Source organism: Elephantulus edwardii, unplaced genomic scaffold (assembly GCF_000299155.1).
Source record: "Elephantulus edwardii isolate Elephantulus edwardi_28Jun2011 unplaced genomic scaffold, EleEdw1.0 scaffold00106, whole genome shotgun sequence".
Classification (NCBI taxonomy): domain Eukaryota; kingdom Metazoa; phylum Chordata; class Mammalia; order Macroscelidea; family Macroscelididae; genus Elephantulus; species Elephantulus edwardii.
The window spans coordinates 450,227-478,002 of NW_006399856.1; the positions used below are offsets into that span (position 1 = coordinate 450,227).

General features: G+C 39.6%; 1 protein-coding gene and 1 pseudogene across 1 annotated transcript in view; both read right to left on the bottom strand.

Annotated features, from left to right (window-relative positions):
- Nucleotides 1-25,526, bottom strand: part of RQCD1 (RCD1 required for cell differentiation1 homolog (S. pombe)) — a 32,757-nt gene extending 7,231 nt beyond the window's left edge. The window contains exons 1-5 of the mRNA XM_006891896.1: nt 25,416-25,526; nt 13,829-14,008; nt 12,288-12,403; nt 10,252-10,361; nt 6,276-6,385 (exon numbers count right to left, since the gene is read on the bottom strand). Of these exons, the coding sequence (XP_006891958.1) occupies nt 6,276-6,385; nt 10,252-10,361; nt 12,288-12,403; nt 13,829-14,008; nt 25,416-25,439 (540 nt within the window). The 5' untranslated portion in view covers nt 25,440-25,526. The remainder of the gene's footprint in view (nt 1-6,275; nt 6,386-10,251; nt 10,362-12,287; nt 12,404-13,828; nt 14,009-25,415) is intronic.
- Nucleotides 3,779-5,303, bottom strand: LOC102866768 (annotated as a pseudogene).
- Nucleotides 25,527-27,776: the final 2,250 nt, after the last annotated feature.

A 27,776-nucleotide genomic window follows, 5' to 3' on the forward strand; every position in this document is an offset into this window, starting at 1 on the left:
GTGTGGTTGGCGCAGGATAGAGCAGGGTTTAGGGCTGTTGTGCATAGGGTCACTGTGAGTCGCAAACGACTCGACGGTACATAACAACACAACAACCTATTACAGATGCTTTTGAGCTTTGGTGTTGGAGAAGAGTGCTAAGGGTGCCATGGACTGCTAAGAAAACAAACAGATTCATCCTAGAGAGGGTTAAATCGGGCTGCTCCTTGGAGGCAAGGATTCTGAGGCTTCACCTGAAATACTTTGGTCATGTTGTAAGGAGTGACTGGTTCTTGGAGAGGGACATCATGCTTAGGAGGGTGGTAGGACAGGCACAGGAGGGGAAGGCCCTCGGGGAGATGGATTCATTCGGTGACTGGGGTAATCGGGATGAGTGTGTCGGAGACATTGAGATTGGCACAGGACAGAGCAGAGTTTAGAGCTGTTGTATATAGGATCGCTATGAGTCACAAGTGATTTGACAGCACATAACAACCACCACCACCACCACCACCACCACCACCACCACCACCACCTATTTACAGACAATGTAACATTAAGCATTGCACATTAAAAGAAAACGTAAGGTCTCTGCTCTCATGGAGCACAGGAAAAGAGCCAGGAACAGACTATATAAGGCAAGTTATGGGAAACATTCCAGTTGAGGCATGAAGGGCAATAAGAACCTAGAGACAGGATGAATTTAATTCTGGACAAGGCGTAGAAACAGAGAGGAGATTATGAGGATAGTTCCTGGCAATAATTGAGCTGGCTGTTATAAAAAAAAGCCTATAACCCTACTATTACAAATTCATCCAGTCATTTTTCCTCTCCAACAAAAAAATTCCAAAAATATATTATCATAGAGTCACTCAATTTGTCTTAATCTACCTTTCCCTATCAAGATATGCAATCTCTACCACAATAGGGAACTCGGGTAACATAGACTGTAGAAGTTCTGCAAAACAAACAAACAAACAAACCAAAAAACAACCTAAAGGCTTTGAGTCCCTGGGGGTTTGAATCCACCAGAAGCTCCTTAGAAGAAAAGTAGACAGTCTTCTTTCATTGCAATTTACAGCGTTGAAAACCAAATGGAGGGTCACTGAGTCAGAATGACAGTGAGTATGATACTGCTCTAATTGTCATGGCTACACACCAGGAAGTGTTTAATCATGAAATGCTTTTCATGTTATTGTCAATATCCAAATATTACGTAGAATACAACAATAAACATCGCAGCTAAATACTTATTCAATCATGTCTTCAGTATTTCTAGAAGCAGAAACACTGAAAAGAAGCATAATCACAATTTTAAGACTTCTGATTCTCAAAAGTAGTATGTGAAAGCAAAAAACTGGCCACAGACAGTCATTTACCTAAAGACTTTAAGCAAACAAAGCTATTCTCCAGAGCAAAAATTACATCAATGCTATTAACTTTGAGGAGCAATGTACAATCACTTTTATCAAACTTGAGGCTTAAAAGAAAAGCAGTGAGAAGGAGAAAAGTGCAAGGCAGTGCCCAAAAATGCAAAAACTGTTTAGTGTGTGCTTACAAGACCAGCAAGCCAATTAGCCTAATATTAATGCAAGAGGTTTTTCCAATTCTGTCCCTGAAATCTATCAAAATTAAATAACATCAGGAAGAAATGGGTGGAGAAAAAACAAATATTGATTCACATATCACTTAATTCTTTGTGTGTTAAAACAGAAAATCAAGGAGAGAGGGATTTAAAAACACACAAACCCCTCTAAGGTTGGTAGTTGAAATCCCCTAGCCACTCCAGCCAAGAAAGTAGAGCAGTCTCCCTTCATAAAGATTTCCAGCCTCATACAGCTGGTTTTAGGGTGCAGAGTGTCATTATAATTGAGTAGGACTGGATTTGACAGCAGTGGGTTTGGTTTTTTTTGTTTTCACACATTCACCACTCCCCACCCCACCCCCACCTCCCGCCTTCATTCCCCTAGATTGTTAGATGGGACAAGAAAGTGTAAGGAGGTAAAAAAGAAAAACCAAAACCCCCCACTTGAGTTAACGCTGTCAACCTGAGTTTGTAGCTCCTTCGTTCCTAAACAGCAATCCTTCATCAAACTATTTCTATATGGAAACATTTTTTAATTAAGAGTTTATCTTTTTTAATTAAGATTTTAATGGAAGTTTATAGAGAACATGGACTTCCATTCATTCACTGTTGCACATTTTCCTCCCTGCCCCCACCCCCAATTTGCTTTTCTCTGGGACAAAAAATTTCTTTGTTATACAGCTCCCTTCCCCTCAGTCCACTTTACTATGCAGTTCTTATTCTAGACTCTTGTCACGCTAATAATACCTAATCATATATTCCTTTCAGAGTTCTCTCCCTTGTCTGTTTCAATGTGGTGTACATTATTTATCTCCTTTTTTAGTTTCCTCCCAACCCCCATGTCAGTCCTGTTTTTTAGGGGTATTTTTATTTTATTATTTTTTGTGCTTGTACCGCCAAATCAGACCTGACTGGTACAGAAGGAGATTGCTCATCCATCTCCAGCAGAGCACCCAGTGGATTCGAACAGCCTACCCCTCGGATTGCAATGTGTCAGTCCTGTTTTTTAACAGTGCAGTATTTGTCCTTTTGTGACTGAGATATTTCACTCAGCATAATGTCCTCCATGGTCACCGATTTTGTATATTTCTATATTTCATGAGTTCATTGTTTTTTAGTGCTGCATAATATTCCACTGTATGATTATACCACAGTTTCCCTTGTCATTTGTTTGTTGAAGGGCACTTGGGTTGTTTCCAACTCTTTGCTACTGTGAACAAAGCCGCAATAAACATGGGTGTGCATATATCTGCTTGGGTGGCAGTTCTGGTTTCTTTAGGGTATATTCCCAGTAGTGCAATTGCTGGGTCAAATGGTATTTCTATTTGCAACTTTCTGAGAAAGTGCCATACTGCCTTCCATAGTGGTTGCACCATTCTACACTCCCACCAACAGTGAATAAGGGTTCCAGTTTCTCCACAACCTCGCCAGCATTTGTTGTTTGCTGCTCTGTTGAATTTTGCTATTGTTACTGGGGTCGTATGAGAAAACTTTTAAAAGGCCATACATCAAGATATATGGCTGTAATGTTCTATAGAGTCTAAGAAATAATAATAATAATTATCTATACTTTCAAAAGAATTAAAAGAGAACATGAACTGTAATAATGATTTAGGAAAGAAAACAAAAGAAACAGGGTGTAGAGAAAACTCTAAGTATAAAATTAAATTGCAGTATGTATTGTAGAGTGATTTTATGTATTTTTCTTTTATGAAGCTGGAATTAAAACTTTTTATTTTGTATTCTATATTGCACTATCTTGTTCTCTTTACACAATGACATTTTTCATTATGAAATCTATATAGTTTTGTACTATAATAAAATCAAGACACTTATACAAAGTGACACTTGTGGATTGAATTGGGTACACATGCAGATTGATACAGGCATCATTAGTAAGCATGGTAACCCTTCACCTCAGTTTTCAGTTTATTCCAGTTGTGGTTGCTTTGCAGATGGCTGTTATGTTTCACTTTAGCGACATTTTGTGGGTACTAGAGAGAACTTTCATTTACCAAGAATAATCTCCTAGGGAGCTCTGGTGGCCTAGTCGCAAGAAGCTGCACTGCAATCTCAGAGGCGCATGGTTTGAATCCACCAGATGCTCTGCTGGAGGAGGGGCAGTCTCCTCCTGTACCAGTCAGATCTGATTTGACGGTACACACAAACAAAAATAATGAAATAAAATTAAAAAAAAGAAAAAAAAAGAATAATCTCCTGAGATGCAATGTCAAACAGTAGAATAGCGTAGTCTAACTCCATGAAGTCATTTCTTTGCACTTGTTTGACAATTTGAATTTTTACCATTTTATGCTACGTATTTTCAGCACAATTCTGCTGTTATATAACCACAGGCAACCTAGGCTAAATGTTGGTTTCATTTCTGAAGATGCATTTCCAAAATAGTCTGGACTATTTTGTGCTTCTAGTGGTACCTTCGTGGATTTAAGTCTTTGATAAAATGCATTATCTTCTTTAGCTGGGTTCTTCTCAATTTTTCCTTCAAATGTGAAGTTGACTTCTGGTACAATATCTTGTCCAATTGCAGTTCACTGTAACCTATTTTTCAGTAATTTCTTCCACAGAAAATTTAAGGCAATTCTTATGTCCTGTTCTTGGAAAATCCTCCATGCCAGCTTGTTTGACTGTCTGTATAAGAAACACCTTTTGGGGGGAGGGCCGCTTGCTCGTAGCTGATGCAGTTCTTGGCCACTAGGGCCAACATGGAGGCCAAATAGTAGGTCAGTGGGATTTTTATTCCTGGGGAGCTGTGGCTGGGAGACTGTGGGCTGCTCAGATGTAACAGGACACAGCAGGGCGCTGTGCATATATCCTGTTTGTGGTTTGATCAAGCACACTATTTTGTATATTCTGACACAAGAAAGTTATAATACTTTATATCATTGGGAAAAGTCATTAAGAGACTGAGTTAGGTGGAGATTTTTGTCTGTATACCTTTTGTACCATTTTTAATCTTTATTCAAAATAAAAACATAAAAAAATCATTACATTTGCTTATATCCAACTCAGGAGAATTCACTGAATTAAAAAAACTAATGCAATTAAACACACACTAGAAGCAGAGGCTGGATACTCCTGAAAAGAGTCAATGATATAGAAAAAATAGCCTTGAGAAAAATCAGATGACATTTAAAAAAAATAATTACAGGAAAAAGAGACATGAAAAAAGAGAAATAAAGCAAAATTACTGTTCCTCAAACTAAAAAAAAAACACCAAAAAAAAAACCAGTTTTATGCAGAAGACACAACCTTGCTTATAGAAATGGAAGAGGAACTTGAAGCATTTACTGAAGATCAAAGACTATATATAAAGCCTTCAGTATGGATGATACCTAAACATAAAGAAAATAATAATCTTCATAACCACACTAATATGAAACATGATAGACGGAGGTAAAAAACGATGTTGTCAGTGACTTCCTTTTACTTGGATACACAATCAATATCATAGAAACAGCAGTCAAGAAATCAAAAGACATGAACAAGAATGTCCTAAGGGGTGCCTGATTCAAGTCACAGTATTTTCAATTGCTTTCATATGCATGTCAAAGTTGGAAGATGAAAAGAAAGACGGAAGAAGAATTGATTCCTCTGAATTGTGGTGTTGGTGAATAGTACTGACATATCAAAAAAGAACAAATCTATGTTGGAAGAATTCTAGCCAGGCTGCTCCTTTGAGGTAAGAATGGGGAGACGTTCTCTTACATACTTTGGCCATGTTGCCATGGGGGACCACTCCAAGCCTGGAAATGTGGAGAGGCAAGGAGAGGAAGACTCAATGAGCTGGACTGCCAAGTTGCCATAAAAGTGGGCTTAAGGGAAGTGGAGATTATGAGGATGATGCAGGACTGGTTGATTTTGGATCTGCTGTACACAGGGTGGATATGAGATGGATGTGACTTAAGAGCACCACCACTAACAATGTCTCGAAGGACTTGATTAGAACCAATGAAAGAGAAAAAAATGTAAAAATGAACAAAAAGACTTGGGTCTATCCCCTCATCAAATAATGAATGAATAAATAAAAAACCTGACACAGAACGACCTTCAAGAATAACAGGTCTATAGTATATTCAAATCAAAACACCAACTTCATCTACAAAAGGGGAAAAGGAGTATGGCCTCAGATTTCTCCACTGCAACACTCAATACCAGAAGACAATTAGACTAGGTAACAAAGTTCTGAGAGTAAAAATGAGAAAACAATCGTATACTCAGTCATGTTGTTATTTATGTTTAAAGTCCAAAGTAAGTAGGAGCCTGAGTGTATGCACATTTGATTATGTGTAAAACAGGTATGTAATAATAGATTCATTATATGGGACGTGGGTTCAGAGACAAAGAAGAAATTTTATGCTTAACTTGGTATCTTTCTGAGTGGTCTGAGCCTTGAAATGTTACAGCAATTTTTATTCAAATGAAGGGGGGGGGAGTAAAAAACATAATGAAAGGTTGAGAATAAGGAAAAAAAAATAACGTGAAGAGTCGAAGAGTCATAACAAAGAAATTAAGCAAAAAACACATACTGATTTAGAGATGAGCGGACGAACAGTCTAACAGGAATATATGATTAGGCATTATACGTATGATGACAATCTGGAACAAGTGGTGCACTCCAAAGTGGACTGGGGAAGGGAGGAAAATGTGCAACAATGAATGAATTACAAAACAAATAAAAAACACCACATACTGTTTTAGAAAGTTCACTTCCAGATTCCATAATGCGCAAACACAAAGGGATAATCTCTGTTGTCAGTAAAAAGTTGATTACTTCTTGCTCATCTGTTTTCACCAAAGCCCCTAAAGAAAACAAAACAAAAAGGTTCCTTTTAGAGAAAGAATTTGTAATTAAAATTACTTTGTACTGCTTGTCATGCTCCTTGAGAAATTTGTAAGACACAGGACACAAATGAAATTGTACCAATCTAAAAAACACATTCCAGTGGACATAAACCAGTATTATCTCCTGATTATTCAATTGCCCCTTTTCCTAAAGAACATAATTACAAACAAAAAGAAACACACTTCGATTTGACTACTGGTTCTGCAGCTAATTTAGTAAATTTGATAAAGTTGCTTTTCTTTCGTATGCCTCTGCTTAAAAAATAAAGAATTGGAACAGATGATTTCTAAAATTCACTACAATCCTATTATTCTGTGGGTTGTTAGTCTCTTAACAGCACTACTACGCTATTAATTCAAGTGCCTGATATAGCCCAATGGTATCTTCTCCATTCCATAGTGAAGTTGGGCCCCATTAAACAATGAGTCAATCTAATGCATTACCAGCTTTTATGGGAAAAGTCTTCGTTACCTGAACTTAAAAGAACTAAATTAAATTCACTTAGGAGAGAGTAATAGAATTTGCCTTAATTATAATTGGCACTTTATAATGATATTCAAAGAATGAAGGGGGAAAGAAGTCAAAAGCATGAAGAGAGGCTGAGAATAAGGGGGGAAAAATCTGATTCATGAGAAAGAGCTTAAGAGTCATAACAACATAGAAATTAAGCAAAGAACATATACTTAGAGAGAGAGAAGGGTTTAGAGAGAGGGGAAGAACAGTCTAAAATCATAATAGCCAATATGTAATATAATTTGTTAATACAACGTAATTATCTTATTATTTCTTTTAGATGTTTCATGTATAATCCATTTGGAGTTGATTTTTGTAAAGGGTGTGTATGTACGGATTGTGGATCATTGTCTATATGGCCAAATGTTTCAGTACCACTTATTAGAAAAATAACCCTTTCCCTAAAAGTCAGATTGTACTTTTGACAAATACAATTAATTTTTGTACTTGTCAAAAGTTAATTGACCATGTACATATTACATATGGGTTTATTTCGGGAGTATCCATTGTGCTCCACCGGTATACATGGTCCTTTCTCTAACACAACACTGAGAATGTTTTAATTTTTTCCCCATTGTTATACATTTTCTTACCCCTTCCCTGCCCCTAGCCTCACTATCTTTACTACTATAGTTTCCCAGCAGGTCTAGAAATCAGGTAGCTTATGTCTTCTTTCATCCTCTTTTAGAACGTCTACATAGTCTAGTTCTTTCACTTCTAATACACATTTTATAATCAGGATATCAACATCAACAATAAAAAATCATGTCAGAATTTTGTTAAAATTGCTCTCAATCAATGGATTAGTTTGAGGAGTACTCACATCCATGCTCAGTCATTCAATCAGTGAACAGAATGCATCTCTGTATATATTTGGGTCTCTTGATTTCTTTCACCAGTGTTTTTGTCGTTTCAGCTACAGATCTGTACAAACATTCATGTTTTTCCTACATATTTTGGACTTATTAGCAGATTAACTGTTAGAATGCTAACTGAAAGATCAGTAGTTTGAACCCATTAGGATTCTTGGGGATAAAGACGAAGCAGTCTCCTATTCAGACTCACAGCCTCAGAAATTCAACTGGAAATCAACCTGATGGTAGTGGGCTTAGGTTTTTTAAGGTTTGCTATTATAAATGGTAGTCATTGAAAATTTTAATTCCTAGTTGGTGATTAAGAGTGCTCTGATGTCCCAGTGGTAAAGAAGTTGCACTGCCAATCCTAAGGCACATGGTTCAAATCCCCTAGCTGTGCCACAGGAGAAAAATAGCAATCTCCCATGTGATCTACTGCCTCTGGAAACCCGCTGAAAGGTCAGCTATAGGTAGGTTCTGACTTGCATACAGTAACAACAACAGTAACAACAACAACTGTTTATTAATGAGCCACAGTGCCATAGTACATAACATTTATCAGGCTACTATACAAAAGGTCAACAGTTTGAATCCATCAGCTGCTCTATGGGAGAAAGATGGGCAGTTTTTCTCAAAGATTTACAAACTCCAAATCCTGATGGAGAGTCACAAAGAGTCGGAACTGACTCAGGGTCAGCGGGAATTGTTTATTGCTAGTGTATAGGAGATCTGAGTGTTGCACTGCCAATCCCAAAGGAAGGTGGTATGAGCTCACCAGCTGTTCATAGAAGGACAGGCAATCTCCTTTCATGTGATTTACAGCCTCTGAAAAACTGCTGGTGGGTCAGCTATGGGCTGCATTAAACTTGAGGACAATGAGTTAAGTATACAGAAATATGTTTGTGCTGCTTTGTTTTGGTTATTTGTTTGTTTGTGTTTTTTTTTTTTTAAAGTTGACTTGTATCATGTAACCTTGCTAAATTTACTAATATGTTCTAGTCGGTTTTGTGTATTCTTCGGGGTTTTCTGTGCCAGTCAAGTTGTCTGTGAATTGTTGTTGCTGTGTGCCATCAAGTTAAAAATGACTCACAGGTGACCCCTCCAGCAGTCTTTATAAAATGCTTTCTTTCATTCCTGATATTTTTAATTATGGCTTCTTTTTTCCATGATTAGAGGTTTATCAATTTAATTCATTTTTTTTTTAAAAAAGTTTTTATTTTGTTGATTTTATCTACTACTGTTCAGAACGAAATTAATTCATTTGTTCTCTTTACTATTTCCTTTCTTCTATTTGCATTGGCCTAGTCCTATTGCAGTCACTGAAAAAGGAAAAAACCCAGAAATAGAATGATTGGGTCAAAGTTAAGGATAAAATTGTTTCCTTTGGCTGGAATCATGCTGACATTTTAAACCTAATGTAACAAACTGTACAGCTTAAAAGCAAAAAAGTTTGTATTGGAAAAATGTCTAACCAGAACAGAGAAATATGAAAAAAATCTGGAGTATATAACAATGATACATCCTTAAAAGTAAAATAGATCTGCAAACGTTTCGGAAATGTCAAATTTTCAATTTTCCTTCCTGATTTATGATTAAGAATCACGGAATGGAAACATAATTTGGGCATAAAAATAATAATCCAATAATATAAACCTTATATAATGAATTTTTTAATTGTTCAATACCTCAACAAAAAAGCATGAGAAAGAAACATCAAAAATAGAAGGGTGATTTGAAACAGAAACTTTCTTAGTCTGTCAAAATACAGTTTTTTACTACTCAGGAGCCTTGAGGTCTGAAATGACTAATTTGTTACTCTCTTAAATAAAATGTGTGCCTTAGACACACTCCTCATAGTAAATGTCTATAGCAACAATAACTTGAGAATAAAAAGATTTAACTAAGTAAAAGGGCAAAATGTAAACCATGGTAGTTAGGGAGAAGATATTTAGAAGGAAAAAGGATAGATTACATATGTGCTGATTGAAATCTCAAATTCTGTTAAGTGCCATCGAGTCGAGTATGACTTATAGCAAGCCTATGAACAAAAGATCTATCCTAAAAAAAAAAAAAAAGATCTATCCTGCACCATCCTTACATTCCCTGACACACAGAGCCCACTGCTGCAGTCTCCTGTCAATCTTCCTAGTTGAGGGTCTTCCTCTCCTCTGCTGGCCCTCCACCCTTCCCAGCATCAATCATGTTCTTTTCCAAGGAAAATAGCCCCTCCTAGCAACATGCCCAAACAGCCTTATTTAATCTCTACAACCTTCATTAACAAAATATGGTGCTTGATAAGAACCACCATGTTCCTGATGCACGTTAGTGAAAATATGCTTAACCTCAGAGACAAAAATTAACAAAAGCTGTAAGAAATAATATTGAACACTTAATCTAGACATATACAATCATGAATCATAATTTCAGGTTTAAGAACACAATCTTTTTAAACTTACCAATAACTCCAAGGCTGGTTAGCCGAAGATACTCAAAAGGACGCGTCTTGCTGACAGTGTGCAAAAAGGGGTACAAAAAGAGGGGGATGTGTGCTGCAAGAAATGCTGACCTGGAATAATAAGAAGAAAATCAATTACAGTGCCTAGAATTAATTTCTAATTACCTCGAATATTTACATTTCTGAGTGGTTAATTCTGTAGGGAGCTCTGGTGGCTTAGTGGTAAGGAACTGTGCTGCCAAGGCAAAGGTACACAGGTTGAATTCAACAGCTGCTCTGCAGGAAAAGGATGGGCAACCTCCTGCTGTGCAATTTACTGCTTTGAAGACCTGCTGAAGGGTAAACTATGTGTCAGTTCTGATTTGACAATACTCAAAACCAAATTCTGTAAGGCCTATAAAACTGTTAAAACAAAAAATCTGTAGGAAAAATGCTGCTTATCATTAGTCCAGACCAGTGGTTCTCAGGTGACAGTCAGTGGGTAAATGAGGAATTCTGTTCCTTTAGGGGCACATGGCAATCAATGTATGAAGACATTTTTGATTGTCATAACTGAGGGTGTTGCTACTGGGATCTAGTGGGTAAAGATCAAGTATGCTACTAAACATTTTGCTATGCACTAATCAGCCTCCCTGTCCTCATTTGCTCACAAGAAAACTTATTCAAAATAGTAAGGTGTAGTTGAAAAACCCAGGTTTCAGTCAATGGTTAATAGAAATGCGATTATTCTGTAATCAGCACCATGTAACCTCAAACTGCCAAGTACAGATTTTAAAAACATGTCATACAAAGTTATTAACTGCTTAATAGATATTTCCAAGGGAGCTCTGGTGGCCTAGTGGCAAGAAGCTGCCTTGCAATCTGAAGGCACGCAATTCAAACCCATCAGATGCTCTGCTGGAAAAGGAGGGGCAATCTCCTGTGCCAGTTAGTTCTGATTCGATGGTAAACAACAATAATAAAGATATTTCCAGATTCCTTCATCTAATTTATAACTAAGTAACAGTGATAGGTACATATAAACACAGCTTTATAAACAATAAAACAAAGCCATTATTATCAAGTTTATTTGCTATGTTGAAATGAGCATTCTTCTTTTTAGTCTGATATACTAAGCATTCTAAATTCACTTTAAATTGTAGCATATTCTGGGTAACAGGTGTGGAAATTGATTATACTATAATTGTACCAACACTCAAGATTTTTTTTTAATTTTTTAAAATTATTATGTGTGTGTGTGTGTGTGTGTGTGTGTGTACACACACACCATCAAATCGGATCTGACTGGTACAGGAGGAGATTGTCCCTCCTTTCCCGGCAGAGCATCTGGTGGATCTGAACCGTGCGCTCTGGGACTGCAGTGCAGCTTCTTGCCACCAGAGCTCCCCTAACACCCAAGATTTTTAACGAATCAAAAGAACTCTTGTATTTTTCTTATGCAATTAAAAATAATTTTATTGGTAACTTCTCAAGTTATGGAAAGGCATTTGGGTCTTTTGTTCATAGAGTCACGCTCGACTCGACAGCAATCAGCAACAACTTCTCAAAAGCTCAGAAAGGCTAGTGGAAGCCCTGTGCAGTTTTTACAAGGAAATTTAACAGAAGAAAGCCTTTAGTGCTTTAAAAGCCACATGCTACCTTCCTGAACAGGATGGCAAAATCATTTTTCAACTGCAATGTCAATTCTTATCCATTACTGAGGCTATCTAGTATCCTGTGTTAAGGTTCCATAAGCCAAACCTGGTTTAAGAGAAAAGTGCTGCATTAAAGTAGTTACTGAACTCTTATTGTCATTCATTGTGCCCTAGACATGGTATAGTGATGTCTACCATGCATTTAAGAGGAAGCAGTTGTAGCCTGGAACATAATTACCTTTTCTGAAATGTGAACACAGAGCCTTTAAAATTCATTACTATGAGTAAGTAAAAGAGAATTAGGAGTGTCAATGAGACATACACACGAACCTAAAAACCCCTCTTCTTATCTGTCACTCTGACAAATTTAGAAACAAATCTAAATCTCACTCCAAGTACTTACCTGGTTTCTGGGTGTGATGCCACACACTGCAATAATGCCAGAGCATTGCAAACTCTGTTTGACTGGTGTGCTGTCAAGGTGGGTGGATTGATAGATGGATAAATATTTACAATTTCCTAGGAGATGAATAAGAAACACATTATTAGTAATTTACTCCCAAACTTAATGCAAAACCTAAAAAAAAAAAAAAGAAAGAAATAAAGAAAGGTTTGATCCTATAAACCATTATTGTGGAATGAGTATAAGGATCTATGAGGGGTGGAAGAGGTTGGAAGCAGATGGATGAGGATGTGCAGGGAGAGGGGTGTTAATCATGGGATTGTACAATTTGGTGGGTTGGGGGGGGGCCTGAGGGAAATGGAAAGAATTTGTTCTTGAAAACAATGTATTCAAATTTTGTAAATAAACTAAGTAGAAAATTTTTTAAAAAAAGAACTGGGCCTACCCTTTTATCGTAAGCATACCTGAGTAAGATTAATAAGCCAGGCCATTTCTTGATGTGCCTTTAGGAAGATTTCTATGGAGGTTATGTTCACCTATATTTATATCCTGCATCTATTTAGGCTTCACTTGAGACCTATTTCACTCCTTTTGTCAGCATTTTTAAGTTATACTAGTGAAATGATTATCCATAAAGTGTTAGTAACTAGGTCAACCATAACTCTCAAAAAACACCTGACTGCCACTGAGTTAGAACCGACCCACAGCTGACCCTCAAGTGGGTTTTCAGAGGTTGTAAACTGCTTGGGAGGAGACTGCTCATTTTCCTCTCTTGGAGCAGCTGGTGGATTTGAACTGCCTGCATTTGGGTTAGCAGTGTAACTCCTTACCTTCTAGGGCATCAGAGTTTCCTGGTCAAGCATTATTATTTTTATGTGCCAGAGTCAGATCTCACCCACAGATGAATCTCCAGCAGGTTTTCAGAGACAGTAAATCGCATGGGAAGACTGCTCATCTTTCTCCCATGGTGTAGCTGGTGGATTCAAACAGCTTGCCTTTGGACTGCCAACATAGCTCCTTACCACTAGGTTACCAGAAGCTCATAAATGTCATGATTTGGGGGCTGTACCATATAGCTTTCCCACCACCATTGGTAACTACAGTTAGATTCAAGTTCCAGATAATTATTTAATACGCAAGTGTATACATCTTTAATATGCTGTTAAATCTTTACACTAATATTTTCCTTCCCTAGAAATATACCCTATAATCTTTACACCTTATTTTCTATTTTATTCTCTTCGTGTTATGTTCAATCACCTTGCAGTACTTTTAAACCAGTTTGTCTCAAGACCACTTCAACAGGGAGATATTAGTGAAAAATACAGACCTAAGGGCCCACCCAGAAAATAAATGAAGGTTCTTGGATAGGATCCTAGAATCTCCAGTTTAACAAGCACTTTAGATTCTTCTAAAACAGGCTCTTATAAATGCTAACATTTAAAGATTACCCTGCTAATAACTTCAGAATTATTTGGACAAAGAGAGATGCATAGATAAAAAATAAGACGAACAGGACTGAACTGCCACTAATTACCCACCTGTAGAAGTGCTGCAATAGTACCAAATGAATGCCACAGCATGGGTGCAAGGTCAGGAACAGATTCTCGCTTCTTACTCAGTTCCAGCAGAGCATTTTCCCTTGTCTCAGGACTGGACAGCTCATTGATCCACTGATAGATCTTTTCTCTGTCCACTTGAGCCAATGCTGTAGGCACAGGCTTTAAGGCGAAAATAAGAAAGTGTACACGTAAGTTTAAAATCAGGTCTTATCAAAATATTGCCATAAGATTTTTACATAAACTTGGATGTAAACTAATTTCATCTCTTTGGTAGTAATCTACCAAAATCTAAAAATGTACATACCCTATAACAATTGTATATCTAGGAATTTATCTCATAGGCATAAATGAATTGTACTGAAGACATACACTATTGCACTGTTCTAAAAGCAGAAAATGTAAAATAATAAACTGCTATCAATAAGCAATTGGTTAAATATATTTGTGTATTTTATAACAAAATACCATGTACTTTTAAAAAATGAAATAGTATTACATGCAATACTAGATAGTATTATTGATACAAAAGGAAAAATGTGTGTACAGAATAGTACATATAATGTGCTTTCATTAATACAATACATATATTCTTATATTCATAAACACGTCTAAAAAGACATGAGTTAACAGTAGCTACCTCTAAAGTAGTGAATCTAGGAGGTTTACTTTTTAATATCTACAGTAAAACCTCCTGCATGAACTTTATAAAGAAAACAAAATAAACAAAACCCAAATAGTTTACCTGTCTCATCTGCTGCTATTCTCCCCCAAGGAATTCTACCCATCTCCTCCAATGGGAAGAAAATTTATGTCATCTGGAAAAGCTCCTTTTCCTAATGATTCTTTTATGTATCACATTTCTACTCCTATTCACTATTTACTCAAATATGGACAGAGAGTAACAGCATGATTTCTCAATATTGTGCTAAGAAACCACAATATTCCCATAAAACTTGAGCATATCTATAATATATAGCTTCTCAAAGGAATGATACGCTCCTAATATACCCTGGAGTGAGAAGAATGTGGAGAAACAAAAAGGGTAACTGTCATTCTGAAGAGCAGAGTGAAACCTACCAGGGACTCATATTTACCCAATTTGAACAACAGTCTTCTATAAATGGAAAATTAATTATAAGCTTTTAGCTTATGTTTTTATCATCTCACTTGCTTGACAGAGTGAATCAGAAAATGTTCTACTTAATGGACTGGATTATTATACATTTTAAGCCTTAGAGTGATCCTAAAAGCTGTTTTGTAACCTCTATCAATGAATGATGTTCCTTAAAGGAATCAAAAGCTCCTAAAACAAGAAAGTAAAAGGCAGGGTGGTTTTTCTCCCTTGGAGCTGTGGCTTTCTTGGAACTTCAGTTGTGAGAGTTAGGAATGTCAGGTAGGCAGTAATGTGGACCATGGCGGGTACTAGGTAAGTACTGTGCATACTGTAACCATATCAGCAATAGAAGGACATGCTTGGAAGATAGCCAAGGTCGTTTGATGTCAAGATGCAAACTTACTGCTGCTGAGTGACTGCTATGATTCTTCATTGGATTTCTAGGCTGTAAATCTTTAAAAAGGAAGCTCTGGTGGCTTTAGCCTGTAGGGAATTTCCCTGCTAACCTACAGGTCATAGCTCTCTGAAGGTTTGAATCCAGCAGGAGCTCTGTGAGAAAGATGAACAATCTCTTCCTATATGCCACATACCACCTCAGAGACCAAATGGAGGATCAGATGCTGTTAAGTTGGTTGGAACTCAACTTGTGGTATGAATCTACTAGTGGCTCTGCAAGCAAAGATGGGTAGTTTCTTCTGGTTAAGATTTACTTATTATTGTTAAATCAGTACTGACTCATATTTGACCCTCCATCAGTTTCCAAGGCTTTAAATCAAGCGAGAGATTACCCCTTCCTTCTCCTTTAGAGCCTCTGGTGGATCCAAACCGTAAGAGTGGCATGGCCTTTGTGTTAGCAGTGCTAATGCCACAGACTACACCACGAGGACACATCACTATGGCAAAGAAAACAACTCATAGCTGAACCTCCAGTTTGTTTCTGAGGCTGTAAATCACAGTCTCATCTTTCTCCCAAGGAGCTACTGGTAGATTCCAACAATCTGAGAAGTGTAGTCTTTAGTTCAAATAGAACATGCTTACTCTGTGTCAATCCCTGTCCTAAATAAATCCTGATTATCATCACTCTCATTTCATCAATGAGGGAACTAAGGTACAGACAAATTACTTAAAATAGAGTTCATGTTTTTCACCACTTTGCTAAGGTGACTTTCTAATGATCAATTTTTTACTTACAGTGCAAAGGGAGCTCTGGGAATGTAATCGAGTATGGAGTTGCACTGCTATCCAAAGGCCATGCCTCTTATGGTCTGAATTGAGTCACACTGTTAACTTGAAGGTGGCACCTCTATTGTTTGAATTCACCAGTAGCTCCACAGGAGAAAGGTGGGCAATCTGTCCCCATGTGATTTACAGTCCCTGAAACCCTGCTGGAGGATATGACTCAACAACAATGAGTTTTTTAGTTCAACTATCAACAGAGAGCCCTGGTTGTGTAGAGTGGTATTTTTTCCTGGCCATTTGAACCCACCAGTGGTTCCTATGTGATTACAGCCTCTGAAAACCTGATGAGGATCGGCTATGAGTTGGTTCTGAATCTATGTCAATGAGTTTGAGTAACAGCTATTATTTTAATAGGTAATGGTCTAACATTAGCCATGTCAAAGCATGATGGACAATGCAATTGTTCAATTATACAAAGACTCATCATTATTTTGGAAAACAATGGGAAAGATATTTTAAGTTAGGCTTGGAATCATATATTAATTTAATCCAAAACATTTAACTCTAGAATTTAATGAAATCTTGATAGCTGTTTCTGAATCCCAATGGATTTTTTCCTTAAGAAAGTACATTTTTCACCAAAAGAGAATTACCTAAAATTTAATGTCTTACTAAATGGGGACAGGAAGTGAAATAGAGAATGAGAGTGGCTAGGGTAGAGAGGAAAGTATGTTGCGTTGGTTAAAAAAAAAAAAAATAAATTACTAATTAAGATGGTTTCATTGAATGATCACATAATGGTTATTACCTTCATATTACAATGACTAAAACTACTGGTAAAACTTCCTATCAACTCCATTCTCTATTTAAAGACTAACTGTAAAGATTTTTAGTTCAATTTTACTACACCTGTTTTGATAATTCACTAACACATTTCAGAGGATAAGGCTGATATGGAAAAGGCTACTCAATCCAGTAGCACATACTACACAGTGTCAGATAAATTCATCCATGACCTTCCTATTGAAGACTACCTGACATAGAACTGCTTTCCCCTCAAAAATACATGTATGTCATGACTTCACTTGGAAGTCATGCCCAAGATTTTATAAACCAAATAGCTGAAAAGGATTAGGACAGAATACAACATTCCTTAATCTCATCCTAGCTTCAACTGTATATTGGGAGGTCTGGTGGCCTAGTGAGAAAGAGCTGTGCTGCTAACTCAAAAGACACCCAGTTAAAATCCACCAACCGCTCTGCAGGGAAAGAGGGGCAATCCCCCCCTGTGATTTACTGCCTTTCACCCTCTGAAATGTTAAAAGGCTCAGGTATGCGTCTCTTTCAAATCAGTGACACAACAGCTTTATAACGCAGTAATAGTCAAACAACACAGTAACAAAATAATAGACCATTCACAAAATAGCCTTAGTTGCTGCTAGCCCAAAGGCCAGACTTCTCTCCCAATTTAAACCCATTAGTTGCTCAGAGAAAGAAGGACTATCTCCTCTCTTGGTATTTACACCTTTGGAAACGGGCTGGAGTTTCAGCTAGAAGACAGTTCAACAGTATAGCAACGAGAGATCTAGAGATAAAAGGAGAAAACCCAGTTGTTGTTAGTTGCCACCGCGCCAAATAAGACTCAGAGAATTCTACAATAACAGATCTAAACCCTGTCCCATCCTATGCCATCCTTACAATCTCATACATTTGAGCGCATTGCAGCAGTCACTATGTCAATCCATCTGGTTGAAGATCTTTCTCTCCTTTACCTTTCCAAGGAATAGCCTCTTCTAGAAACATGCCCAAAGTATGTAAGATGAAGCTTTGTCATCCTTGCCTCCACAGAGCACTCTGGATTCAACTTCTCCAAGACGTATATGTACATCCATGGGATATTCACTACTCTTTTCCAACACCACCGTTCAAAGGTATCAATTCTGTCATCCTTAGTGGTTGTTCAGCTCTTATAGCAAGTGAATGAAAAGACCATGGCTTGTATGAGGTACATCTTAGTCTTCAAACTAACACCACTGATTCTCAATAATTTGGAGACGTCTCTGACTGCAGAGCGCAGTATGTGTCCTGATCTCCTGACCGCTGGTACCAAGTATACTGATTGTGGATTCAAGTAAGAAGTTGTTGACAGTTTCAATGTGTCCTCTATTACGATGTTGCCTATTGGTCCAGTGGGGAAAATTTTTGTTTTCTTGATGTTAAGATGTAATCCATATTGAAGGATGTAGTGTTAGATCTTCGGCAGCAAGTGCTTCAAGTCTTTCTCACGTTCAGCAAGCCATATGGTATCATCTGCATACTGAAGGTTATTGATGAGTCTTCCTCCAGTCCTAATGTCATGTTCTTCATACAGTCTGGGTTTTGGCAAGCTTTTTTTGTATATTTCTGTTTTTAACGTTATAGACTGCTGACGTGAACATTTCTGTTGCAAGAAGTGTTTCAACATTGGAAACCATGTATTCCCTCTGTAATCCACATAAAATATGGAACACTTCATGAATGTGAGTGTTATCCTTGTGCAGGGGCCATGCTAACCTTCACAATATTGTTCCAAATTTAGTGTACTGCCAAAGCACTCTTTATATAGTGTTCTCGAACAATATATTCAGCATATAGATTAAGTAGGTATGGAGAAAAGATACAATCCTGATGCAAGTCTTTCTTAATTTTAAACCATGTAGTGTTCTCTTGCTCTGCTTGCATAGGAGCGTCTTATTTTGAGAAAAAGGGACAGGATAGAGTAGGTTTAAGTACATAGAGTTGCTAGGAGTCACAAGCAACTCTACAGCATATAAGAACAAAACCAACCAGAAATAATTGTCAGGAGTAAAGCATGTATTTTTGGACCCAGGGCCCACCTCAGAGCTCCCTCATGCTGAGGAAGGCCAAATCACATTGAGATCTCCAGGCCTACAAATGCTGAAATAAGCATATTATCTTATAATTGACAGAGTAAGAGCTTTCCCCACTGCTGGCACTCTAAATGTGACATTCTCGCTCCCGACATTGTTATTGTTTTGTACTGTGGCATTGGAACTGACTCAAAGTAGACCATCCAGTGTATTTTCAGAGGCAGAAAAATCGCAGAAAACACTGCTCATCTTTCTCTAGTAGAGCAACTGGTGTATTTGAACTGGTTACTTCCAGGCTGGCAGCATAGCTCCTTACCACTAAGCCACTAGAGGTCGCTCACTAAATTATTTTTTTTTAATTATTATTAAATTTTATTAGTTTTAATGAACATTTACAGGGATTTTGGGTTTTCATTCCTTCATTGCTGCACCATTCTCTCTATAATCTTATAAGAATATAATTCTATTTGTTAAGGCTACCCATGTGTTTAAACCTCTGTTACAGAAGCTCTAGATAATTAAGATACTCCTTAATTTAAAAATGTTAACAGCAGGACACTAATCATTAGAACAAAGATTAAAAATTTTTGAGATGCAGATCCAACAATCAAATAAACATGATAGGGTATTTATTTACTCAGCATACTAGGTCAGACACTATTGATTATTTCACTCAATTTTGAAAATGCTAAGAAACAGTCAAGGAGAGACGCACACTTAGGGTCATAAAGCCTAATTACAGTCAAATCAGATTTAAACCCTTGCCTACTTCTCTGTACAATCAGTGATTCCCTACACAACCTATAAAACTGATATTGAAAGTACTTATCCAAGTTGAAAAATTCATTAAAAATATTAATAAAAAACTTTTTAAAGTCACCAGTCTATTAGTTTTTATTAGGTGTTAAAAAAAACCCTTACACTATCAAAATGATAGAAATGTGAACGCAAGTTGTTCTCCCCAGTCTGATTATGACCACTGATTTAAAATAATATGCTTTCTTCCAACAAAGCATTAATACAGGTTGTTTTTGTTGTGTACCATCAAAGTGACCCATAGCTGACCCTCCTGTGGGTTTTTAGAGGCAGTTAATTACATGGGAGGAGTTGGGAGGAGACGCCCCATCTTTTTCCTGCGGAGCAGTAGGTGGCCTGAAACAGCATGCATGACTGCAGCACAGTTTCTTGCTACTCAGCCACCAGAGCTCCCTAAAACAGGTTAAGAAATTTGCAAAGTACTATTTACAAAGTACCTTCCCTTTAAAACACTATGTAGATATACAAAGCCTTTAATTGCATCACTTGCAGGTTTGGGAAAAGAATTCCTATTTCAACCTAAGTGTATTTCCCCCATTAATTCATAGTCATTTATTCATTTATAGGAAAACCAGAAAATATTTGGATCTTTGACAATAATAGGTTTGGGTTGTTTTGTTTTTAAAGAAAGACAGCTTTATCAATTTTGTAATTTATCCAAAAGGAAGAAGTCAACTTAAGATCATTTCTAAATAGCTTTGTCCTTGTTTTCATAAATGTTAAGGTTTTTTATACATAGAAGACCAATTGTCAAAACCATCTGTTTGTGACATTTAGGTTAGCTACTGATAACTCATTTTGATATAAATTTTTTAATACAAGTTAAGAAATTTCTATTACAGAACGGAATTAAATTAATTATCCACACATCTTTGTAAAATAATGGCCATAGCACTTTTGGAAACAGGATGTGAACAAGGAAAAAGCTAAGCAAATTGCTTAAAGCTTCAATGGAGACACTGGAGGCAACCTTTTGGAGTCAGTGTTCAAAAAAAACTTCTAGGAGTCTATCACAAGTTCACCTAAAGTATATAAAATGACCAGCAGGAAAGCGAAGGAAACATAATGGCTTAAGGGTGCCTGATAACTATGGAGAAATTTAAGAAGGAAAAAAAGAAGTTAACCCAGTGTATAGTCTAAAAGTTTACATTAGGCTTCTTCCGATTATTATTATATAACATTTGAACAAATCATTCAGGAAGGTGGACTATCTCGAAAATGTGGTATTAGAATTGAAGAAAGACTCATTAACAACCTGCACTGTAGAGATGAAACAACTTACTTTCAGAAAGTAGACTGGAAGCACTTCCTTCAAAAGATCAACTACAGCTTTCAATAGGAGTTGTATCATGGAAATGAAAATCTTAACCACCAGACCCATCGGCAACATGATGATAGATGGAGAAAAGAACACTGACAAGGGCAGCAGTCAAGATACCAAATGAAGTGCTGCACTGGGGAAATGTGCTGTTAAGGACCTCTCCAAAGTTTTAAAGAGCAAGCATGTCAGTTTAAGATGTGCCTGATCCAAGCTGGATGACGAATAAGGATAACAGAAAAACTGATGCCTCTGAATTGTGATATTGAAAGATAACTGAAAATACCATGGACTGTCAGAAGAGCAAATCTGTCTTTAACGAAGTACAACCAGAATGCTCCTTAGAGGCAAGAATAGTGAAACCTCATTTCACTTTGTGCATATTTTCAGGAGAAATCAGTCCTTGGAGAGAGACATCATGCTAGGAAAGGTACAAGGTCAGCTTGAAAGGAAGAAGACAGTTAACCAGGTGGACAGACACAGTGACCATAACGGACTTGAGCAAGAATGAGATCATGAGGATGGTGCAGGATAGGGCAAGGTTCAGGTATTTTATTCATGGGGTTGCTATGAGTTGTAGGTGACTGGACAGCACCCAACAACCACCACCACCACGACAACCATAACATTTGCCATTATTTAAATCTGAAGCCACCATCAAGATCCTAACAAAGCAAGCCTAAACTCTGTTGAGGCAGGTCCCAAAACGGAATTCAGCTTGAGAGTAAATCACTGAACCACTGATCAAACCCATGAAACCACCAAATTGTTAATCTTTAGAGTAATCTGCTGTGGTTTTACTGTTCTTGTTATAAATAAGGGAAAAGAAGCAATTCTATTCTATGGTGGCAATAGGGAAATTGTTAGTATGTATTCTCTCAAGAATGGTAAGTCAAAACCAAACAAGTTAAATTATTCACAGTGAACCCCCAGAACAGAGCAGAACTGCCTCAGAATTTCCAAGGCTGTCATTCTTATGAAAGCCTTATCTCTCTTGTGAAGTGGCTAGTGGGTTTGCATCTTTCTCCTGTGAAGTGGCTGGTGAGCTTGACTTGCTGACCTTTCAGTTATAAGTCAAGCAATTAACCATTACTTAATCAAGGCTCCTCATCTACTGCAGTTTCAGCATAATAAACACTGGAGTCTATATTTAAGAATTATCCCAAATGATTCCAACTTCTCCCTTTAATAAATAACAGTCTGAAGACACATGTGCTCATGTTCTCCTTTGTTGTTATTCACTGTCATATTAGAATGCACTTATAGCATGGGTTTTTAGAGGCAGTTAATAGTACAGGATGAGACTGTCCATCTTTCTCCCATGGAGCAGCTGGTAGATTCAAACCGTGTCAGTGCAACTGTCTACCTCTTATCCACCAGAGCTCATTCTCTTTTAACAGTTCTTTTTTATCTCCCTAGCAGAAGACGACTTACTTGGTTCTTCAGGAAGGAAAAAAAAATAGTACGGTGAAGGCAAACATAAATTTTTATTACTGGCAAAATGTAAGGATCTTCCCAAGGGACTAAGATTAATTATAGAGAGAAACTTTGTACATACGGCTAAATCTTCCCATCTTCCAGTGGGAGATCACCATCATTACTGTCCTTTTATCCAGACTAGAATTCTTAGTTTTATCCAATGGAAGAAAAGAACAAGTGGGAAAGAGGTGACTCAATTTTTCTAAGCCTCATTCTTTTCATCAATCAAGTATCTTAGTGGATGAGTAGTACAAATGAATTCAGCAGAGCTGCTCCATGTCTAAAAAAATGCAACAGGTATAGATTTAAGTAGAAATTTAAATTTTTAAGTAAGCATAAGTCAATGTAAATGTAACTGAAGAAATCTGTATTGAGTAGTTATCATTAATGTACTACAGCTTCGCTAGCTGTTGAAAAGATGCATTACTGAAAATTAGAGAATAGGTGGTATTCAAATCCTAGAGACGACAAAAATTTTGAGAGAGAAAAAGCAATCTTGGAGAAAACCTTTTTCTAAGGAAATTCAGTTTAACTGTCTCTTCCTCATCAGCAGCACCTTTATCTTGCAACCTGGTCCTTCTCAAAATTTGGGAAGAAATAAAAAAAAGCTAGAGGCACATCCATGTTTTATTGTGGCTTTGTTCAATGGCAAACAGCTGGAAACAACCTAAGCGCCCATCAACAAACGAATGGAAAGAGACGCTCTGGTACATTCACACAATGGAATACTATGCTACATTGAGAAACAAGGAATTCATGAAATATTATTAAAAATGTATGACCCTGGAAGACAGTATGCTGAGTGAAATATCTCAGTCACAAAAGGACAAATACTGCATAGTGCCACTGTCGTAAAATGGGACTACCATCGGGGTGGGATAAATTATGTATACTGGGTTGAAACAGATGAGGGAGAGAACTGTTTAAAAGGGATATATGATAAGGTATTATTGTCACAACAGGAGTCAAGAACGAAGGCTGTTTAGTGGACTGGACTTGGGGGGACTGTAAAACAATGAAAGAATTTTTCTTTTACTTTTCAAAGAGAAGAGCGAACTAGGGGGGGAAGGGATGTGCAGGGAGAAAACTGCAACAATGAATGAATGGAAATCCAGTCTGTAAACTTTCATTAAAACTAATAATAAAAAAAGCAAAGATAGAGGAACTGCCATCAAATGAAAGGCTATTAAAAGTACCCTTCAACTCTGAATAACTACATTTAGAAACAGTGGCAAAAGGCAGAGAGACCACTGATCTTGCAAGTGATGAGAAAAGATTATTCTCTGTGGGCTAAGTGGGTAAAGGAGCTCTGGTGGCCTCTTGGGTATGGAGTTGTGCTGCTGAGCCAAAGACATGGGGTTTGAATCCACCAACTGACCCTGCAAGATCTGGATAGGCAATCTCCTCCAGTGTGATTCCCTGTCTCTGTAAGCCTGCTGGAGGGTCAGCGATGAGTCCCTTTCGGTGCACAAGACGTGGAGGTTCCAATACAACCTTAGGGGCACCTTCATGTTAAGCTCACTTTTAACATTTACATTATACTATTAAGGCAATTTTGTGTGCACGTGCTCCATTTACTCATTTTGTCTAACAACGCAATTTCGGCTCATTTTTATCTCCTTAAGTCACTTCTCCTTGGTGAACAGAAGAGGTTACTGAAATGAAAGTAGCCCTTTCCCCCCTATTATAGCCCTCAGAAGTCACCAGCTGCATTTATAGTGCTTTACTCAACAAAGTCTACAGGCACTAGAAACGGTCCTGGTACTTGGGGACCACATGACCTCAGCTCCTGGATTCTCAAGGGAAAGGGCATCAAGCAGGTAAAATCCACGACAGGTGATGCACCGGTGCTATGAAGAGCACCCCACACATGGGCCACGGAGTCGCGTGGTCAAGCACGGCCACCCCCCCCTAAGCCGGACTAGGCGTGATCGGAGCCAAGAGGGGCCTGTGACAACTACGTATGTCGGAGAGGCGCACAGACGAGCTACGAAGAGGCCCTGTGCCAAGACAGAACTTGAGTGAAAAGAAGTCCGCGGATGAGAAAGGCGGCAGGTGGGGCGGAAGCGCAGGAAGCCAAGTGACAGGGACGAGGCTGAAGACGCGGGAAGGACCCCGCACACGGGGCCCTGCACGCCATCCACGGCAAGGAATCTGGTCCCCCCTAAACGCAACGAGGAGCCCCAGAAAGACTGCAGAGAAGTGGATGCATACACGATCATCCGATCATCCGCTTTCCCTGGGAAAAGACCACGATGGGAAAGCCCGGAGGGAGCAGCAGACACTCCGCCGGAAGCGACACTACACGCTGCTCTGGGACTCAGGTTCTCCAGCAGGAAGGCCGGTGCTTCCAGACCCAAGAAGCCATTTCCACCCCGCTGCGTTAGGGAGTACGATCGCGAGCCCCGATCCGCGAGCCCCGGGCGCCTCCAGGACCACGGGGCAGCCCGAGCCCCGCCGGCGCCCCGCATGCAGCCGGCGCTCCACGCTGGTTGGTGTGCGAAGAGACTCAATGAATGGCCGGCCCCGGGCCGCGAGGGAGGTGCCGCGGGAGACGGACTAGGCCCCAGGGCCGAGAAGAACCCGGGGCGCCGCGCAGGAGGCCGCGAGGGGCGGCCGCCGAGGAGAGCGAAGGCCGGCCCGCCCCAAGCAAGCCGAGGCGCGGCGGGGAGCAACGCGAGGGGGCCCAGCGCCGCTGGACGCGGCGTCCACACGGGGCTGCGGGAGGACACCAACACGCAGGGTAGACGGAGGTACTGCAGGCCCGGGCCGGGCGGCCTGGACACTCACCGCGGCCGTTGCTAGGCTGTGCATGATGGGAGAGGATGCCGCTCTCCTCCCGCCACCGGACGCGCCGATCCGCGTCCCTCCTTCAGCACCGCTGCCGCGGAAGATGGTGAGCCGCCGCTGCCGCCATCCGCCTCGCTCCGCCCCCTTCGCAGCCCTCTGACCTCTCACCCCTGGCCCCGCCCACGCAATCTCTTCCTGCCTCGGCCGAGTTAACAGCGCTGGAGTAGAGACTTTTTTGCCTTTAATGATTAAGAAGAGAAGGATGTCTGCGAGTTTCTAGCTTCCCTATCCTCGGCATTGAAGAGGTATCTTAGGGCCGTGAACTCTGACCCTCCTTCGGAAGCTCGTGAAGGGCGGGAAAAGCCAAGCAGTCACCGCGAGGACGGTTTGCGCATGCCCGGAAAGGATTCAGCGGGAGGGAAATGGCAGGAACTCGAAAGTGGATGCAATGGGCAGTGCGCATGGGTACTGCAGTCAGGGCAGGGGCGGGGCTTCTGCGCAGAGCGTCCCTAGTGGATGGGGCGGGGCGAGGGTGTAGAAAGGCGGGGCCAGAGGCTTCCGCGCACGCGCCTAGTTTGGTCGCGTCGAGTGTGCGTGCGTGCGTGCGTGTTTGCGTGTGGTCACAGTTCCCGCCATCAGCTGCTCTCCCTAACTGGGGGAGTGAGCGGCCGCGCTGTTCGGCGACCGGCTCCGTGTCCTTACCCGTGCTTCGTTCCCCTCTGAGAGGACTCTGTCCTTCCAACAGGCTGTTCCGGGGCTTTGGACTCGCAGACACTGGTAAGGCGGGCCCGGCGAGCTACTCGAATGAGCCGTTTCCCCCTCCTCCCCGCGCGGTCCGCCCACTCGGCGTTCACTCTTTCGGAGTTCTCCCGCTGCTCCTGAACCCGCCCCCAAACCCTCGAAGCTCCCCGCCCTTACGGGTTCTCTTCTTGGGTCTCCTCCCCAGTCCCCCACCATCAGGCTTTCCTTTTGCTTTGCCCTAGATGTCACTCGTTTTCTCCGCTATTCCAAACTGCCCCCTGCCCCTTGCCCCTCAATGAGGCCTGCCCATCCAGGTGACTTGCGTTGCAGCGCAGCCTACAGGGTCTTGGACAACCTGGACCATACTTCACCTTCTTTCTCTTAACTATTCGCCAAAGACATAAATTTTCTTTTTATGTGGTTGTATCCCATCGCTAGCCATCAGCTCAGGTGGTCAGGATTTACCTGTTTTAGGTTATGAACCGTGAAAGGAAGTGGTATTTGAGACAGAGTCCTGTTCGTTGGGTTTTGTGATAGTTTAGTGCCCTCCAGTCTATTTCCACTCAGTGATTCTGTGCGTTGCGGAGTGGAACTGCCTGATGGGTGGCTTGATTGGATTCTTTTTTGGGGAGTATGTAGTCTTTATAGAAGCTGATCACCAGGTCTTTTCTTTTGCAGCCTCTGGACTCACCTTGTGGTTACCAGCCAAGCGCTTAACTTTTACACTACCAGGGCTCTTTGATTTTGTGGTATTCTTAAAATTTCAGCTCCACGAATTCCTATTTTGGGGAAGAAGTGGAGTGGGTTAAAGACTGGTATCTTAAGGATTACTGGGTTCAAATCCACCAGCTGATCCAAGAGGGGGAAAAGTGAGGCCATCTACTTTCCTACAACCTTGACACCCTGATGGAAGTCAGTGTAAGTTGGAGTCAACTTAGCGCAGCCGAGTTTGGTTTGGTTGGAAATCGATGGGGCAGTTCATTTCTGTCTTCCTGGGTTGCTGTGGGTTGGAGTGAATATGATGGCAGGGGGATGATACCCAGGAGTCCCTGGGACCACAGTCACCTAAGTGCTTGACTACCATCTGAAAGGCTGGTAACTCAAAGGCACCTTGGAAAACAACTTTGGTGATCAGCTTTTTAAAAGTCACAGCCTAGAAAGAGTTAGAATTAACAAATTACCAATGCTTGACTAGTCTGTAACTGGAGGAGTGATGTAAAAAGGGGATGCCGGAAATACTGTTGGAGCTCAGAGAATTCTGGACTGAAGATTGATGTGTACAGTGAGCCGCATTGGTAGTAACGGAAACTGGATGTGGGTGAAATAGCACCCACCACCCGCCACCTACCCACAGGAAAAACAAACCAAACCTATTTCTGTCAAGTCTGCTTCAATTGTTAGTGAAACTGCAGACCCTTCAGATAGTAGATGAGCACTTAAACTGTGCCAGCAAAGCCCCCCCTTTTTTTTCTAAATGAAATTACATGTAGTGTTAGAAAAGAGAAAAATAAAATAAAATAAAATAAAAAAAAGAGGACCTATGGTGGAACATTAAGAAATTCTTATCATTTAACAAAAGATGTCATCAATATTGATGAATTCTGAAAGGTAAAATTGAAT